This window comes from Miniopterus natalensis, chromosome 5, assembly GCF_054644295.1.
Source record: "Miniopterus natalensis isolate mMinNat1 chromosome 5, mMinNat1.hap1, whole genome shotgun sequence".
Taxonomy (NCBI): domain Eukaryota; kingdom Metazoa; phylum Chordata; class Mammalia; order Chiroptera; family Miniopteridae; genus Miniopterus; species Miniopterus natalensis.
This window is the reverse complement of record NC_142085.1, coordinates 22,992,107-23,011,558: the sequence shown is the minus strand read 5'-3', so window position 1 is coordinate 23,011,558 and position 19,452 is coordinate 22,992,107. Positions and strand designations below refer to the sequence as shown.

The following is a 19,452-nucleotide window of genomic DNA, read 5'->3' as shown; positions in this document are numbered from 1 at the left end:
CGGGCCTGAGCGGGCACACCATGAATAGATACACAACAATCAAGCAGCTCGGGGATGGAACCTACGGTTCCGTCCTGCTGGGAAAAAGCATCGAGTCTGGGGAACTGATTGCTATTAAAAAGTAAGTTTTCTCCTTCACTCTCATGAATGCATCCCCAACTATCCATTGTCAACAGCATTTTAACTCTGCCCTCTTCATTCCTTGTTTTTGAAAATTTTGAAAAGGGGAGTGCGTGGGAAGCATGGAGAAAAACCTTAGACATTGACTTCTTTGGGTTAGATGATTGTCGACTCTGGAATGCTCATGTTCAAGGTCTTAAACATTCCCATTTTGGATTTGCTACTTTGCATATAGCATTAGTAACTTTTCAACTTGTTTTCTCCTCTTGTGAGGTAATAACGAGCAGTTTAATAAATATTATTTCATAGGAAAGGAAACTGAAACTCTGAGAAATTAAGTGACTCAATTTGGGTCATTTACACATGTGGTGGTCTGGTGACTACTGTCCTGTTCCCCCGACCCCACTTGCCTTTGCATTATAAGTTCAGACTCATTGTATTAGTTATCTGTTGCTGTGTAAAAGTTGACCCCAAGAATGAGTGGTTTAAAACAACTATTTCACAGTTCTAGTGGCTCAGGAGTCTGGGCCTGGCGTAGTTGAATTCTCTGCTTTAGGGTCTCTCGTGAGGCTGCAGTCAAGGTATTGGCCAATGCTGGGGTCTCATCTAAAGCTGGATTGGGGAAGGATCTAGTTCCAAGCTCACTCACATGATTGTGGGCAGCATTCAGTACTGCCTGGGTTGAAAGACTGAGGGCCTCGGTTCCTGGCTGGCTTTTGACTGGAGCCTGCCCTGAGTTCCTTGTCACATGGGCCTCTCCAAACAGCAGCTCACAACACAGCAACTTCATCAAGACATGGAGCAAAGAAGGCAATGAGAGTCTTCTACCAAGATGGAAGTCACATCTTTTTGTGTTTTTTAAAACTAATTATGGAAGTGACATCCTCTCAAATTGCTATATTCTTTTGGTTAGAAGCAAGTCATTGAAGGAGAGCAGGTTATACCAGGTTGTGAGTACCAGGAGATGGGGGGTCTTTGGAGGCCCTTTTGGAGAGTGTCTGCCACACCCATTTATATTCAGTTGCCTTCTCAGCATCTCCATTCGGTCAGATGTCCTATAGACACTTCAAATTCATCATATCTAAACCTGAACTTATGTCCCACATATTCTGCTTTTGCTCTCAACCTGCTTCTTCTCTAGTATTCCCTATCTTGATAAATGACGCTACTCTCCCCTCAAAACCTGGGAGTCTTCCTGACTTCCCTTCATATGCTCTGTCATTGGTCATCTAGTCCTGACAACTCTACTCAATATTTATCTGATCCACCTACTTCTCTGTGTTCCACTGCTAACCTCCCTGTCAACCCATTATCACTTACCACCTCTACTCCTGGAATAATTTCTTCTGTAAGGTCCCTGGCTTCCATTCTTACCCCCATCCATTCCAGTTTGAAGAGGTTATTTTAAACTAATGAATCTAATTGTCTAAAACCATTTGTGACAAATATTCTTTGTGTCCCTGCTGCCCTATCATACCTTTTTGTCCCACCTGACTTAAGGGCACTATGGTGTACAGTGTCCTACCCACCAGCAGCATCCCACCGCTGGTACACGCAGGAGACTCTCAACCAGCATGCCCTCTACACAGTCAGTTCCTGAGAAGGTTCCCAGCAGGACTAAGCCCCAGTTGCCCACCTTGGCATCAGCTCAGGAATGCACCCTTAATGGATTTCCTACCTCTGTTCCCAGTTTCTCTGCTCCTTGTTTTGACAGGCTTCCTAGAATCGCCTCCCAAATAAACTACCTGCACCTGAATCCTTGCCTTGGGGTCTGCTTTCAGGGGAACTCAAACTAAGACAGCTTTCAGTGTCTTCCTACCAGTTTTAGGATCAAGCCTCTAATTTTTAACATGACCTACAAATAGCTGCCTCATTCAGCCCCCGCCTGTTTTCTTCAGCCGTATCTCCTATCACTGCCCCTTGCCAACTTTGTTCTGGCCTCTCTGGTCTTTCAGCTTCTTGAACTCACCAGATACCTTTCTGCCCCAAGCCTTCACATGATATTCCCTCTTCCACCTTCCTACCAGACTCAGTTCTGCTCATCCTTCAGGTTTTGGTTGAAATATCACCTCCCTAGGGGAATGTTTCAGACTACATTGGATCGCCTTGAGGTCCACTCCCGACAATGCCCTGTGCCTCTCCTTCCTGGCACTTACTACAGAAAGTGATGAATTACCTGCCTTTCTGCTACAGTGTCAGTCCTGTGAGGGATGTCTCTCTCATCATTGTATCTCCAGTGTCTGACAAAGCCCCTGCTGCATAGGAGGGGCTAAGTAATATTTGGGGCATGAATGAAAAAATTGATCACTCCACCAGGAGACAGTGTGACATCGAGGGTAGAGTGTCAGAGTGAGGTGTCAGAAGTTTGTCTGTTCTTAGCCAGCCATGAGACTTTGGGAAATCGAGTTACTTCTCTGTTCCTTAGTTTCCCCACCTGTCCCATCTGTTTCACAGAGCAGCTGTAAGATTCAGATGAAACAATGTGATTCAAATGTAATGGAAGAGAGAACCTTGACACCTGGGTTTCTGGTTAGCTAATAGGCTTCCCTTTCTCACCCGCAAGCTCCAAACCAGGGATTGGAAAACTTTTTCTGTAATGAGCCAGACAGTAAATATTTCAGACTTTGCAGTCCATATGGTCCCTGTCACAACTCAGCTCTGCCGTTGTTGTGGTGTGAAAGCAGTCAGAGACCATGTATAGATGAATGAGTGTGGCTGTATGCCAACAAAACTTCATATATGGAAACTGACATTCAATTTCAGATAATTTTCACATGTCATAAAATATTCTTTTGATTTTTTTTAATCCCAACTATTTAAAAATATAAATGCCATCTTAGCTTATGAGCTTTACAGAAACTGATGGGGAGTGGAGTTGCCCCTAGGACATAGCTTGCCAACCTCTGTATTGGCGTGTCTAGAACCGTGTTGTCTAACATGGTAGCAAGTATCCATCTGTGGTATTGAAATGTAAATTTAACTAAGAATTCAGTTCCTATGTTGAACTAGCCACATTCCAAGTGCTCAGTGGCCACATGTGTCTAGCAGTGACCATCCTAGACAGGCAGAACATTTCCAGTGAAACAGAAAGTTCTATTGGACAGCCCTGGTTTAGATAAAATAAGAATGAGGGGCTCCCTCCACGGCAAGGTTAGCTGATTAGTGATAGAGCAGGATAGCAGCCCAGGCCTCTCTGTACTACACTGCACCACCTTGCTGGAAAATTTGGTGACAGGATTGATTGCCAGATTTTAAAATAAATGCTGTTTTGGATAGTATAATATTTGATAGAAATGAAAACCAGTTTTAAGCACGATTCATTAGGTTCAGAATGAAAACATTAAAAAAAAAGTTTAGCCTGTGACTGGGAGTAAGCATACTATTTGTTTCTCTCTTCTCTTTTAGAATGAAAAGGAAGTTTTATTCCTGGGAGGAATGCATGAACCTTCGGGAGGTTAAGGTATGTATTAATGTTTCTCTCTCTCTTTCTCTCTCTCTCCTTCCTTCCCTCCCCCCCTTTCCCTTCCTCTCTCTGAAATCAATAAAGACATCTTAAAAAAAATTTACCACCTTACCAATTTTTAAAAAAGATTTTTTATTGATTTTTAGAGAGAGGAAGAGAGAGGGAGAGACAAAGAGAAACATAGATGTGATAGCAAAACATTAATTGGCTGCCTCCTGCATGCCCCCTTCTGGGGATCAAGCCCACAACCTGGGCATGTGCCCTGACCAGGATGTGCATGGTACTACACCCAGCCAACTGAGCCACACTGGCCCAGGTACCACCTTAACCAATTTTTAAGTGTATATAGTTCTGTGATATTAAATATATTCCTATTGTTTTACAACCACATCACCATCTATCTCTAGAACTCTTTTCATGCAAAATGGAAGTCTGTACCCATTAAACAGTAACCCCCGATGACCCCTTATACCTAGCCCCTAGCAACCACCATTCTACTTTCTGTCTTTATGAATTTGACTACTCTTAATATCTCATATAAGTGAAATCGTATAGTGCAGGCAGACCTCGTTTTATTGTGCTTCACTTATTGTGCTTCACAGATGTTGCATTTTGTACAATTGAAGGCAGGACACTCCAACTCACTTCATTGCAATATTCACTCATTAAGGTAGTTTAGAACCAAACCTGCAGTATCTCCAAGGTATGCCTGTGTTATCTCTTTGTGACTGGCTTATTTCACTTAGCACAATGTCTTCAAGGTTCATCCAGTTGTAGCATGTGTTAGAATTTCCTTCTTTTTTAAGGCTGAATCATATTTCACTGTATGAATATACCATATTTTGCTTATCCACTCATCTGTTGAGGGACATGAGTTGCTCTCACCTTTTGGCTCTGGTGAACCTTCCCATTTCTTTAAACTCTTTCTTTCCAGTGACTCCTTCTCTTCAATCTGTAAATGTGCCTACCATTTTCTCTAATCAGCCGTAGCCCTCTCTCCCCTTGAGCTCCCACCCCTTTCCTTTCCTTACCTTCCAACCAACTCCTGTTGCCATCATTTCCCACCTACCATTGACTTTACACTGACTTGAGTCAGGCATCTCTCTCTGCTATAGAAGCTGCTCCCTTAAAGTCACCAGTAGCCAAGTCCAGGATGATTTTCTCAGGTGCTTTCTTGTCTGCAGGGTTGGATGCTGTTGACCACTTCTTCTCCTCTCCTAGGGCTGTGTGACTGCTTTTTCTTAGCTGTCCTACCTCTTTCTTGCCTTTCACCATTTTTTCTATGGTTCACCCCTTAAATATTGGCAATTTCTCTCATTCTGTTCTTAGCATTTTTTTCTTTGCTCTGACTCTACTGAGCAATTTCATTCAACCCCCTTGCTTCAGCAGTCTCATCAAATCTTTTGTCTTTCCTATGCATTAGACCAGGGATTAATAAATGGCCCATATTGCATTTTTGTAAGTAAAATTTTGTTGGAACACAACCATGTCTGTTTGTTTGCATATTGTTTGTGGCTGACTTCATGCTACAATGACAAAGTTGAGTAGTTGCAGCAGAGACCATATGGTAGCCTAGAGAGCCTAAAATATTTACTGCCTGTCCCTTTGGAGAAAAGTTTGCCCACCCCTGCTGCAGGCTCCTATATCTAGCTGCTCAGTGGATATCAGTGCCTGAATTTTCTAGAATGTCTGCATCCCCCAGTGCTGTTCATATTTGCTCCCCCTTCTGTTAATGATCATTTACCCAGAAACCACAGCTCCTTGCAGGTGGCTTGTGTGATCCCACTTTCCACACATCTCATCCACCCTGTGTGCTGCCGGAATGATCTCCGTGACATTCAACTGCTCATACACTGTCTACTGTTTTATCCCCACAAGTGCCTGAAGTGGAAGGTGTTAGTATCTTGAGTTTGCTCATGAGAACAGCTGAGGCCCAGACTGAGTAACTTGCTTGAGGTAAACACAGCTTGAAGCCACAAAGTTTGGTTTCAAACCCAGGTTTGTGTGAAGGCTTCAGTGGGTATCCATCTAGCATCCAAACAGTGTCTTCCCTGCCCACTTCTCTTTAAAGTCTTCCGGATGAGCTTTAGAACCCAACTGGGGCAATTTTTATTTCTCAGACAGAGAATGCCAGTCCATTCTCACTCCCTTGCCTGTGAGGTCTCCCCTCCCAACACACCCCTTCCCGCTCACTGAGTTGTCTAGGTGTTACTGTTCCTTAAAATCAAATTCAAATGATACTCACTAAGAGTTTAGTAATTACTCCCTCTTGAAGTATCTCTGATGTTCCTTGTCTCTGTCATTAATACAGTCTTCTTCATTGTTTTACATATATTTTGTTCTCTCTTCCAAATTAGGTTGCTCGCCTCTGAAGGGCAGACGCTGTGTCTTATGCCCAGGGTATTTTTTGGGCCCAGTACATTGTACATCAGGTTCTCAAATAATGTCCTTTCAGTCAACATCTTTTCGTTATAACATTGATATCAATTAGCCTATGACACGATTGGTTTCTTTACACATTGTTTCACTGCAGTTCCAAGAACCTATTGATGACGTTAAGTGAGGACTTACTGTAGTTTTGTTAATAATTAAGAAGCTTCATGCACAGGGATAAATGGTCCCTACTTGGATTGCTCACCCAGGTTTAATCTGCTTCTCTGCATTGATACAGCTGTCCTGCCTCTTCCTCTCCTTTGTAGACCTCTCCGGAGCCAAAAATAAGATGCCTTCTTCCTGGAAACATATCTCTGTAAAATGAGTCACATGAAGTCCTCCACACAAAATTATTCTTTTTATATTAAACTAATACAGGCTTTAACTTGCTCATGAGCCTCACTTAGAAACCAGAGCTGCGAGCCACTCTTAGCCTTGGGGACAGCAAAAGGTACCCTACTCCTTGCCTAGAATTCTCTTCTTGAAAATTTTAAAAATTTACTTCATTTTCCTCTGGACAAATTTGCTGCTCACCCACTGACATCTCAGCCATTGTGTGGGTTGCATTCTAAAGAAACTGGCAGAAAAGATAGCTGCAGGCCACGGGATTCCAGTGAATGCTACTTACAAGTTAAGCAATATTTGTTTTTGTTACTCATGGAGAACCAGGAATCCAACCCAACTGAAAGAAGTAATCAGCCCAGTGGGGTCATTCTAGAAGGATCTGTCCATTTGGACAAAACAGCTGAGTATTTCCTGCCAGAGACACGTGTTGGCAGGAGCTCGCCTTTCAGGGAAGAGGCTCCAGAGAGTCTTATTTGTTCTCACTTGCTGGCATAGTCCTCTCTCTTCCCAGCTGCTTGAAATAACTCGATCATATTGCACATTCCCAAGCTGTGATCCCTGGGGTGCCTTATTACTGAGTGTCCTTCCAGATTCGGATGTCAGCGTTAGCATTTTCATCTTCAGGCATTGCGCGTGTCTATAAAAGGGATGCTCTTTCCAGGACATTCAGAGATAAAGAGGGCTTTGCAGTGTTTATTATTGGACCCGATTCTCTGGGAGGAAGAGGCTTTTTGAATGACAAGGCTCATCCCACTAACCAGAGTGACCCTGGAAGGAGCCAGTCTATAAAATTCTAGTCATCTAGTGAGCAGAGCAGCGGTTGGGTATCGCTGGTTGTCACACGTGAACAGGATTGCTGCTCACCATCGACAGAACTAATGAGGCAAGAAAAAATGGTTTGCACGTGGCCGCACTCACGTGGATGTTCCCGGGAGAGGAAAACTGCATATACGCGAGGTGGAATAATACGGTCATGCAGCGTTTTATGAGTCACCCTCTTGTTGCTTGTGCCTGACTTGTATTGCCTTTGCTGTTCCTGGAAGTAGAGATATTTCTCCCATATCACTTCAGAGTCTTTCCAGAGGTTTCTCTTCCTTGCCCCTCTCCTTCAGGACTCACAGCATAGACACCCTTGAACTGGATGGAAGTTGACAGAATCAAGCTATTGGCCTCTCTTTGAACAATTTCTTGTTCCTAATGTCTGCAGACTGTTAACTGGGGATCTTGCCCCAAAGCAGCTGCCTTTTCCAACACAGGCATACCCCAGACATATTGTGGGTTCAGTTCCAGATCACCGCAATAAAGCAAGTTCTAATCTTTTTGCTGGTGGAGACTCTTCACTTCCATTTGTAAAAACTGCAACATCTGTGAAGCACAGTACAGTGAAGCTTGATAAAACGAGCGTGCCTGCACTCAAAAGCTCAGATCTTCCCATTGATGCCCGTCTCCACTTCCCAGGCATGAATTCTATTATCTGGATGGAATGCGCCTAAGCTAGCCCTGGCCCACTGCCTGGTACTGGTGGCACAAGAAATATCAGTTAAGGTCAAGCATTTATCTTCCAGTCAGTTAATCAAGATAGTTTTTTCATGTAAAGTTGTTATCGATTTCATAGAAATGACATTTATGAAATTGTTAAGATATGAATTATGGTATTGCTGTGGTTTTAGAATTAGGTATTTCTTCCTAAGTCTACATGGGATTACTTTTTCAACAATAGATTCTCCTTAAGTTTTTGTTTTTCTTCCTCGCTTTTCAGTCTTTAAAGAAGCTCAACCATGCCAATATAGTAAAATTGAAAGAAGTTATCAGGGAAAACGATCATCTTTATTTTATCTTTGAGTACATGAAGGAAAATCTTTACCAGCTCATTAAAGAAAGGTATGGCTTGTTTTTCATGATCTTAGAAATAAATATTGCAAAGTGGATGTGTTTTCTTTCTGCTTTTGCTTTTTTCAGTCAGGTTCCTTAGGCTTCGCTATTTGAAGCTGCCCATCAGATGAGGGGCCCGACCCTCATTCCTACTTGGGAGGCCTTGTGGCAGCTTCATAGAAGCTAGTTTCAGTGAAGCTGTTTTCATGTTTTAATGGGTTACTCATCCAAAGAAGCTCAGATATTTGACAGATATTCTGCGGTTCTCCGTTCCCACAGGCACATGTGGGCAGAGCAACTACAAGTCAGGGGTGTAACAATTTCATTCATTTTGAGATCTCCATCGAAAACCTCTGGGTTTATTTCAGTTCCTTTCTTGCCACAGTGTTCAGGGGCTTGCGCTCTGAGCAGAAGAGACTGATAAAAACTTACCTGCTATGGTACTATGAACCTTAAAAGTGAACCATAGGACCTCTTGGGCACATTTTCTTGGTGGCAGATGAAAGCCATTCACAGCCTCCCTCTGAGCGATTTCAGTAAACAAGTATTGTCTTCATTGTCAATAAGAGCAATGAAGCTGCATGGTTTCCCCAACCAGGAGGGGGAAATGTTATTATCTCCTACATGCCATAAAGCCTCAAATTTTCCCCATTAAAATCTTAAAAAGTATTAGCTTATATTATGGAGAGAGGAGATTTTTAAATGCTACATTAGAAGAAATTTTGTTGGGGGGTTTACTATAAAATATTTCATCATTGCTTCTTTGTAACACAACTGAATATATTTGGTGTGTATAAGGTGGCCCTCTTGTATGGATAAATGGTTATTTTTCTTTGCTCTTTATTATAAAAGAATCTGATCAAATTAGCATGTGAGCAAATGTTTTCATAAGTTCTTACTATTATAACCCAAACAAATCCCTTTTTCATCTGTAAATCTGGATTTATAACTTTCTGCCCCCTCTGCTCCATACAGAAATAAGTTGTTTCCTGAGTCTGCTGTAAGGAACATCATGTTTCAGATACTGCAAGGACTTGCATTTATTCACAAACATGGTAGGTGATTTGGATTAATGTTGTCATCAGGTGGATGTAGGAAGCATCACTGTCTTTTGTAGTTGATTCCCAGAAAAGGTTGGAGAGCCCAGCTGGGCGTAGCTCAGCGGTTGAGCATAGAACTAGGATCTAGGAGATCAGGGTTCGATTCCTGGCCAGGGCACATGCCCGGGTTGCAGGCTCGATCAATGACTCTCATCATTGATGTTTCTGTCTCTCTTTCTCCCTCTCCTTTCCTCTTTCTGAAATCAATAAAGATATATTTAAAAAAAAAAAGAAAAAAGAAAAGAAAAGGTTGGAGAGTCGAGAGGCTGACAGTGGATTTTGGAATATGTTATCTCCATTACCTGATTTCTGAATACCCTTCATTCTTTCTCATGTCTGCGTATTCTTATTCTTTAGGCTTTAACATTAAGCATGTTAGTTATAGATCTAAAATTATTCATGCCCATTAACTGGTGTATTAATGAGAAACCTAAAACAAGAATTCAGAGAAGTTTCACATTATGTTTAACCCACTCACTAACACTGATCTCATTTTCTCAATGTATTTATATTTCAGTTTGTTCAAAGGGGTTCAAAAATAGTCGAACAAAATTTATGCAATGCAGGAAAATAAAATGAATGAAGAATTAGCAACGAAAGAAAAAGGCAAAGGCAAAACAAGCTATGGCTGTAACCAGGGGTGAGGTTAATCCGCAAAATGCATATCAGCATGCTTTACTCAGGTAGAAGAAGCAGGCCACAGATTCATTCTGAGCTTGTTTTCTGACAGTGCAGAATGTGAAACGTCACTGATTACTACCTATATAGTTTCCCCGAGGTAAAACAGTCCATTTGCCCAAGAGAAGCAGAGCTATTCTTGGTACTGAGACCAGAGAGGTTCTCTTATGTGTCCTTATAGAGGGGACAGTGTGTAATGTGACTTCATGGGAAACCCAGTGACAGGTTACATGGGGAAGTTTCATGTCATATCCCTCAATATAGGCCAGTTATATCACCTGCTCAGAGAAAACAGCTACTGCGGCCCAGGATAATTCACTTTAGGGATGGCCTGGTTAGGAAAGATTTAGAGTATCTAGAAGAATGGATGACTCTATACCCTTCAGGAAATCATCTACCACTATTATTCTTTTTATCTGAGCTTTTGAAAAATATCGAGTAGTAATGAATTTGAGGTTATATTTAACAGCAAGTACCTGGGACATTATTAGTCTTTGTTACTAACTGGACGCAACCCACCTGAGGTTGGATCGATACCTTCTAGTGAATAAGAGCTATGGGACAGGTTCAGCAGTAGAGCCAGGAGGCGCCTCAGGAGGTCATTTGAAGTCACTTTAATATATATGCAGATGGGTAAAGCAGCCGATCTTGCACTGGCAGCAATCCACTCACTCCCAGTCTAAGGATATCGTTGCCATTGCAAATATTGTACCAACAAATGAGTTTCATTACCCAGTAAGGAAACTGGATGGAAACCCTTTGATAATACAGTCAGTTCAGATTTGACACAAATTGGTAGTGAGTAGAAAAGACATCTTGCCACAGCCTGTGACACCGTCTATCTGGGATTGTTCCCAGCCTGTGTTTTAAACCCTAAGTAGCCTCTCACAGAGACTAAATGAAAGGCAAACTACAGACAGAGGCTATCTGTGCAAATCCTTGTCAGCCTCAGGCACATGCTGAGTAAACAGCAAGAAATTGAAAGATTGAGTCAAACTGTGAACCAATACTAGTAAAAGAAGTTTTTAGTAAAGGCGTGTCCAATTCTGCTGACGGTGATACAGCTAGCACTTTAGCCTGTAGTCACCAGAACGCGCAAGGGGTGGTGTGAGTTTGCAAAACACAAAAACCTTATAGTAAGACATTAGGGACAAACAGGGAGAAAAGAGTCACTTACTAGATTTAAGAGCCCAGGAAAATAGAAATGAGAAGAAATCAAAGAGATTCTCAAAAGAGAAAGGTCAACTAGAATATTTTCAAGTAGGGACCAGTCATAGCATCTAAGTTGCTTGGGCTACTTGCTCAGTGCTGGAAACTGAATGGGACCTAAAAGAAAGTTAATATTCTTTGGCTTTCTCTTCGTTTGCTATTGTCATGAGACTCAGATATTTGTTGCCAGAAAGAGCATGTAGCCTTCTATCCACGTCTCTACCTAACCCATCAAATGAATACACACATGTACCCTTGTACATGTGCATCCACGTCGACATGTACACGTATCCACATGTGCATGTATCTACATATACACTCCTCCCCCATCCACACGTACACACACGCAAATGCACATATATGTGTGCACACACAATACATATTTGTGTCCAATAATTTAGCATCCGTATACTATTGTGTCAAAACGGCTTTTTAGAACTCTGCACTGTCAGTGGCCTTAGCCGCTCCGGTTGTATGTGGGACGCTCAGTTTATTGGGAAGGTCAGACCACCTTTACTTTATGACCCCAGCACCAGTGCTATTAACAGAACTTCTTGACACTTTCCCCAGCTGTTAAGTGCCCAGTTCTAGTTATAACTTACTAACATTTCCTCTGTCACTTTATTTCCATGCCAGTTTCTCAAGTAGAAAAGATAGGTGGTATCTGTTCCTTCCAAAGAGGTTTAGAGAGGTTTAAAGACCTGCCAAAGGCTCCGCTGTAGTAAGGTGGTAGAGCAGAGATTAGCTCAGATACTTGTGTCCATTTGCTCCGCTTCACTAGAAAAACCTGTCCTCAAAGCTATCAAGAGAGTAAGAGGTTAAGAAAATAGCGAAAATAATTGTATCGATATTAATTTTATAGGTCCTACCTCATTTTCATTGATAAAGGATTTGGGGAAACTTTTTCATGGTATTTATATGGTATTGACTTGACTTTGGTTAGGCGCACATGTAACTCCATATTATTTCTTTTCTCCAGTAATGGAAGAACAATAAGCTAAAGCACATCACAGATCTGCCTTAGCTTCAGGCTCCTCCCTGTCCTCGTTCTCACTGTGAGAGGCGCTCTGCCCCTGGGGAGTGGGCTCCTCCGAGAGGGGAGTGGAGCACTGCGGGTAGTTGCTATGGCCATGGTCCATGTCGCTGAGCACTTTCCCCACACAGGGACTAAAAACGCCATCCTGCTTGGGGCCGACTGAGCAGTGTCAGAGCACATGTGCTTTGAGGGAATTAAATAATTAATGCACGCTGTGTTTTATCTTTAACCTGCTCTTACAAATATTCGGCTCACACTTATCCATGCCCATAATCAGAAGTGCATTAGGTGGCTTGGGGAACAGTGTTTTGCCCCTAGAAGTGGTTCTCTGCTTCTGTGTGTCAGCACTGTCTTCGTGCACATGGCCCTGAGTCAGCCCTTGGCCTGTGTGTTGCTGTTTTCATGGCTCTCTTTGTAAAAACATTGTAGGTTTAAGTTCAGTAATATCTGTGAAATTATACCTTCCATCTCAGGAAGGTGTGCTGTATAAATTCATAGTGTTTAAATACTCTCTGGTTATTTCCATATATTCGTATCAGGCTCGTCATTAACAGAATGTGCAGAGGGAAGAAAGACGCCTTTGTGGCTTGATGGTTTCCTTGCCTCAGGGTTCTTAGTGAAAAGTAAGCCCAACACATTTTCTGCCAGGATGAAAGAGAAAATCCCTCTGGTATTCGACTGACGTGGGATACCCTGAAATTAAACTGAAGGGCTGCTCTGGAATTATGAAAGCCAAACAGTTTTGAACAGGAAGGTTCTTATGTTAGAAGCAGTTGGCTGTTGCACGACCCCTGAATGACCCAGCTGTAAGGGTTTGCACTGTGAATCGGAAGTGCAGAGGGAGAAGTGGACTCTTGTTACAAGTCCCCATGCACACATCACAGAATGACCCTGCCAGGAATCAGATCAGAGCTTAGCTCCACCTCCACACAGGTGGAGGGCCACAGCACTAGCCTCACGAGCCTTGATTCTTACCTGCAAAAATGGAGCCGTGTCTGCCTGTCCACTTTACCAGGTTGTTGGCAAGAGAAAATGCGAGGACTCATACCACTAATAACAAGCTCTTGCAAGGTACCGATTGCTAAGTGCTGCTCTAAAAGCTCTGCAAATATTAACACCTTGATATCCTGCAAAACAACCTCACGAGGTAGATGCTGTTATTCCCCCATTTTACAGATGAGGGGAGTGAGGCACAGAGAGAGTGAGTGATTTGCCAGCCAGTGAACAGAACTGGGATTTGAAATCAGGCAATCTGATTGGTCTGCACACTTAACCACTACGCAGCATTGCCTCTCATGCGGAAATAGCAATATTTTGTTAAAATGGAGATGAGAAGTAAATGTACATGACACGAGGGTCTTATACTTCCAATTACCAAGGAATAGAGCTCCTGGGCATAAGGCTAATAATATCTATTGCTATTATTATTATTCAGTAATGAAAAGAACAGAGGGCTAGATTCCACAGACATGTTCATAAATGTTTCTAGTTATAAAGGCTCATACTCAAATATAGTATAACAGACAACATATGTCAACTGACAGATACAGTTTTCACCAGCCAATTTTAAGAGCCTGTTTGCAATTAATTTTTTTCCTAACCATGTTCCCTCTGGTTGTTTATTTGGGGCCTGAAGTATGATCCATAGAAGAGAAAGCTGCTTTAGAGGGACATATTGGGAACCAGAATCTTCGCTCTCCTCACTTCATTAGTGCACATGTTCTCTGTGGAAGTAGAATTAAAGACGAGTTAGCAGTGAGGGAGAGAATAAAGCTTGACTGACAGGAGGAAGTAGTCCACATTTATGGGAGCATGACCCAGGGTGGAAGCCAGGTACAAGGCCTGGAGTGCAAGAACATGTGTATCTGAGCACAAGCCGATGTGGTGGGATGAACTGAACAGAAGATGCAAGTCTGTTGAGGTGGGTGTTAGAGATGGTGGCAGTGAGGCTTGGGAGCTGGAGCACAAATGACTCATTATAAGATAAATGCCACATAAGTTTAGAAATAATAATTTCACCCAATCTGGACACGAGAAGACCAGAACCAAAAATCTAGATTAGCTGTGTGAACTGAGAGGGACAGAGCAGAGCTCCCTAGTGTAACAGCTGTGGCACATTTATTGGTAGGATTATGAATAATTCACCCACCAACCATGATTCACTTTTCCCATCTGTTCAGTAAGAAAACAATGGCTACCATTTCATTTCTCACTGGGTGTTTTTAATGCTCTGAGTTTTTAGGAAGAGAGACCATGGTCTCATTGTTCGCATATCTTCAGGGCCCATAGGATCCTGGATGCACTGATGAAAGGCCCCTCTCTAACAATCGTTTGTGCATTTTCAGCTTCCTAAGTCAGTTCCAAGATGGGAGCATGCAGTCAGGCCTTCTGGGAGCTGGATGCTGCTCTGAAGAACAGAGGGTCCAAACATAGTGACTCAGTTACACAGTCACTTAGAATGGACCTCGCCCACTCTGGTGGGCGCTGATCATCTTTATTTAATTAGGCCGAGAATAAGCCATTTAAACTTGCCCTCATCAGAAACTCTTTCATTTTAAAGGCCATTTTTGACTAATACTGAATTACTGTTTGAATTTGTTGTGTTGACAGCCTCAAGTTTGGTTCTTCCTATAATTTAGGTTTAATTTACTCTTAATTTGGTTAGGATACTTCAGGAATTGGTATGAGGAAAGCCATTAGGTATATATTAGTACAATGGCAGGATAAAGAATAAAGCAATGGGGATATATATATATATTTTTTTCTTTCTATACCCATATTTACATATAAACAGTCATATATATACATATACATACGCTGTACAAGTAGGAAATTCACTGTACCTGTCTCTGGTCTAACCCAGGTCTGATTCCTTTGACCTCAGTGGCTTGGATTATGGAAAACAGAAGCATCTCATTGGTGGAAGGAAGCACTTTCTCTTCTCTCCTGAGGCCCTCTTGAATGCATGCGATCACTTCTGTACCTTCAGCCCTTCTATGTGTACTGGGTTTTAGGCTCTGTTATTATACTCTGTCCATCTCAACCAGCCTTTCACCTTACAGACATCACTGTGTCATAATACTACCCATGTGGAACTTCACCTAGTACTAAGCCCTGGTGTCAGAATGAACAGAGAGGAGTGTCCTTTTATTAAAACATGTTGCTTTCTGTGATACATGACACCTAGTGCGTTTTTCACTTATAACCACATTACAGTCACCCACCTCATCCTCTAGAACAGAGAGGGTTTTGGAAAATGACCTTGACATGTAGATTTAGTCCTGCTGGAATGCCCTCTGTGATGAGGACTTCCCACTCTGAGCCCTCAGTGTCTCCCACACTGCATCAGGGTCATTGCTCTTCTCTCTCAGTTCTCAGCTGCTGTCTTGTGAGGCCTCCTTCCTCCCCCCTCCCAACAGCCCTAGTCTGCTCTCTGTCGCCCCTACCTACTTGGCACAGGTCTGTTTTCACCATTAAGTTGCTTCACATTTTCTAGAAACCTATTCAAGTCCTTGGCCAATCAGCAAGAACATATTATGAGGCCACTGTGCTCTGCCACTGCATTAGACATTAAGAAGAATTATAACCATGGCCTCTACCTGTAAAGTGCTACATCTGATTAGTGAGAGCGGCTTAACGTACCTGAAAATGATAGCACTCTGCTCAAGTTTATAGGAGAGGGCCTATGACATCCACCAAGGCAAAAACCATGACCATTTGGGTTGCTTCTGAATCCACAGAGCCTAACCCAGTGCCTGGCATGGAGTGGGCCCTCCTTGAATATTTATTGGTAGAATGAATGAATGAATGAATGAATGAATGAATGCTAACACATTAGAATGGCTTCGTGGAGGAAGGGAAACTCAAAGCAAGCCTTAAAGAAAGACAAAGATTGGGATTGATACAGACGAAAAGTACAAGGGTACAACATTGTGAAAGGGAATAAATACAGGGAACCTAAGGAAAATGAGGAATTTTCCCTGATTAGAGCACACTTTACACATATCGGTGGTAACTATTGGGAAATAATTTTCTCTCTCTTGATAGACTGAAAGTTCAGGCTTGTTAAGTAATTTAAAAAGGAGCCATGGAAGGTTTTGTTGTGTGTGTTTGTGATGGGACAGTGACAAGGGAAAGACAGTGTTTGAATGATCAGGAAGTGTGGTAATCCAGACAAGCTGCAGTGAGGACGGCCTGCTAGAAAGTGGCAGAGCAGGGATGGGCTGCGAGAGCTAGGATTTGGGAGGGGCCAGTGAGAAAGGGCACGAAGGACAGATAGGAGGTATTTTGATGAAAAATGTGACAGTTCCATGGCTTTCTAGGGAAAGTTAGATGGATCCAATCTAACTATGAGGCATCTGGGTATCTTATCAAGGTTCAAGAAGGAGAGATGGTTTGGGACAAGTCAATGTGGGATGACGGTGACATTCAGCTGCTGTCATTAGGGGCATCGGCCTAGAGAGGGGTAGAGGAGGCAATTGGAGATGTAGATTTGAACATTACCAGCATAGAGATAGTTGAGGAGTTGTGTGGATCTTCAGTGATGGCTGTTAATTTCTTCCATAATATACTAGTTAGAACCTAACTTTCACAACATTGGTAATGATAGCACATAATAATACCATTAGCAGCATTAACGGAGTTGTATTTCCAGTCTGGGTGTTCCATTGAGATTTAGGGTCACATACAATGAAGTTTATGTCAGCAATGCTCTCCATAAGTGGGGGGATTCTGGGCATATATAGCTGATCAGTGGGTGTCCGAGTGCACCCGAAAGGTTGGCATGTTTACTATCTCCTGCATGCACCCCCAAAGCTTTGCTGTAGCCCAGACCAGCTTCCCCTGTGATGAGTTTTCTTTGCCTTTCACGACGTGAGCTGCCGCTGTACAGCTGCACCTCTACTTCTTCATTAGGCAAAGTAGTGTTTAACATTTAAACATCTGTTGCAACACACACCAGAATCTAGCTATGAGTAAGTCACATTCATAAATCCCTTGTTTCTTGAACAAAACTCGTAATTGTGTTTCCGTAATTGTGGTATAAATTCTCAGTACCCATAAAACTTGTCTTTGAAATGATATTTTTTACTTGAATGACAATTTCTTTTTGCAGTTTTCTCAGCCCATAACTGAGTTTTGACATTTTAAAAGAAGTTTTCTCTCTTGGAACAAAGTTGTGAAGATCAACTTTGGAATAATTTTACATTTTGAATTCATCAAAGGGAAATGAATGAAGTCCTTTGACCAGTCCAAAAGATGAATATATAGAGTCCTCAGTGTCATACCTGAATTATAATTCAAATTACAGCTGTTATGAAACGGGCAATATAGCTGCAAAGGGTGATGCAGAAGCGAGCTCACATCTGATTCCTTCTCCACTGTCTCTCCAGGCTTCTTCCACCGGGACTTAAAGCCCGAAAACCTGCTCTGCATGGGACCAGAACTTGTGAAAATTGCAGACTTTGGATTGGCCCGAGAAATCCGATCAAGACCTCCGTACACAGATTATGTATCTACCAGATGGTGGTTACCATTTTCTTTAAAATTACTTAATTACATTTCCTTAAAAATATATCATTACGTTGAGGATAATATTAATGTCACAAACATTAACTTTTCACTAAGAGAAACAGGTGATTGAAAACATATGTGTATGTTGGCCTTGCACAGGGTTTAAAAGCTTGTGTTGTAAATAATGTTTTAAAGGAAATCCATTATGCTTTTCCATAATATAAATAATATTTTATAGACCTTCCTAAAGACCGTTTACTAAAAGAGTTATGTAAAAGATTCTCCAAAGACTTGTCTGACTAACCAGATTTATTGCTATTATTAAAACTTTCAGGCCCTGGTTGGGTAGCTCAGTTGGTTAGAGCATTGTCTGGATACACCAAGGTTGTGGGTTCGATTCCTGGTTAGGGCTCATATAAGAATCAGCCAATGACTGCATAAATTAGTGGAACAGCAAATCAATGCCTTTCTCTCTCTCTCTCCCTCACTGTGTCTTCCTCTCTCCCTTCCTCTCACTCTCTAAAATCAAAAAATAAATTTTTTTTTAAAAAGCTTTCGGGCCCTAAGAATTTGATTTAAGCAGTTGGCCACAACCAAGAAGTAGTCTACAGACAACAAGTTTTACGTTTTCTCTCTCTTTCTACTCTTCTCTCTCAATCTCTCTTTCCCTCGCTTTTATTCTCGCTCTCTGTGTTTCTCAAAGAGGCTGTGGAGAGGAAAATAGGCGACGCAATAGAAAATACCGTAGGATAGAAACACTGCTTTCTGACGGCAGCCGCAGCAGTTGCCAGTCTCGACGCCTGCACGTACCACACTGAGCTAGACAGAAAATGGAAATTTGTAAATCCTCACTGTGAATTGATGGTGTATTTAATGTACTCTGGCCAGAGGGAGCAGTAACAGGCAGCTCCCCTTTGCCCCTCCAGGTACAGGGCTCCAGAAGTGCTCCTGAGGTCCACCAACTACAGCTCCCCCATCGACATCTGGGCTGTGGGCTGCATCATGGCCGAGGTGTATACACTCAGGCCACTCTTCCCTGGGGCCAGTGAGATCGACACAATCTTCAAAATTTGCCAAGTCCTGGGGACCCCAAAAAAGGTAAGCCAGCTCCCTGGCCTCCGCCCTGTGTAGCACTGGCTCCGTGATCACTGCTGGCCCTGCTCCTTCTGGAGTCTCTCTCTCAACCTCAGTAACCTCCACGCCCCCGTTCTCAGACACGGCCCTGGCTCCCTCCTCTCTCAGGAAGAAATCGGCCTGGCCCCTGCTCTGCCCGCCAGGGCACCCCACCTCCCTTGCAGAGTTTCTCTGTTCTCATGGCTACAGCACTTACGAGCTATTCAGAATGTAACCTGTAGCCCTCACCTCCCTCCTTTATACCTCCATTCACATGTTTATCTCTGGAATTTTCTCCAGACGCCCTCCCCATCACCTCGGACTCAACATGCCTGACAATTTGCCTTTTTAAAAACTTCTCCCAAAGAACACGAACACACTGGATGTTCTGCGCACTTCTTACCTTACATGTGGTGTTCAGTATTTTAGTTCACTTTTTATACTTCTGAATTATTTATTTATGCATTTTATTGTTTTATATCATCACTGCTTATTTGCTTTTTCTTTCAGTTGTACTGAGATGTAGTTGACACACAGCGTGGTGCAGGTTTAAGGTGCACCAGGCTGCTCTG

The 19,452-nt window shown here is 42.5% G+C and overlaps 1 protein-coding gene across 1 annotated transcript in view; it reads left to right on the top strand.

The window, feature by feature from the left end:
• Window positions 1–20: 20 nt before the first annotated feature.
• CILK1 (ciliogenesis associated kinase 1) overlaps window positions 21–19,452 on the top strand; it is a 34,039-nt gene continuing 14,607 nt past the window's right edge. Inside the window, exons 1-6 of the mRNA XM_016198050.2 lie at window positions 21–121; window positions 3,526–3,580; window positions 8,121–8,242; window positions 9,209–9,288; window positions 17,647–17,779; window positions 18,694–18,865. Coding sequence (XP_016053536.1) covers window positions 21–121; window positions 3,526–3,580; window positions 8,121–8,242; window positions 9,209–9,288; window positions 17,647–17,779; window positions 18,694–18,865 — 663 coding nt within the window. The remainder of the gene's footprint in view (window positions 122–3,525; window positions 3,581–8,120; window positions 8,243–9,208; window positions 9,289–17,646; window positions 17,780–18,693; window positions 18,866–19,452) is intronic.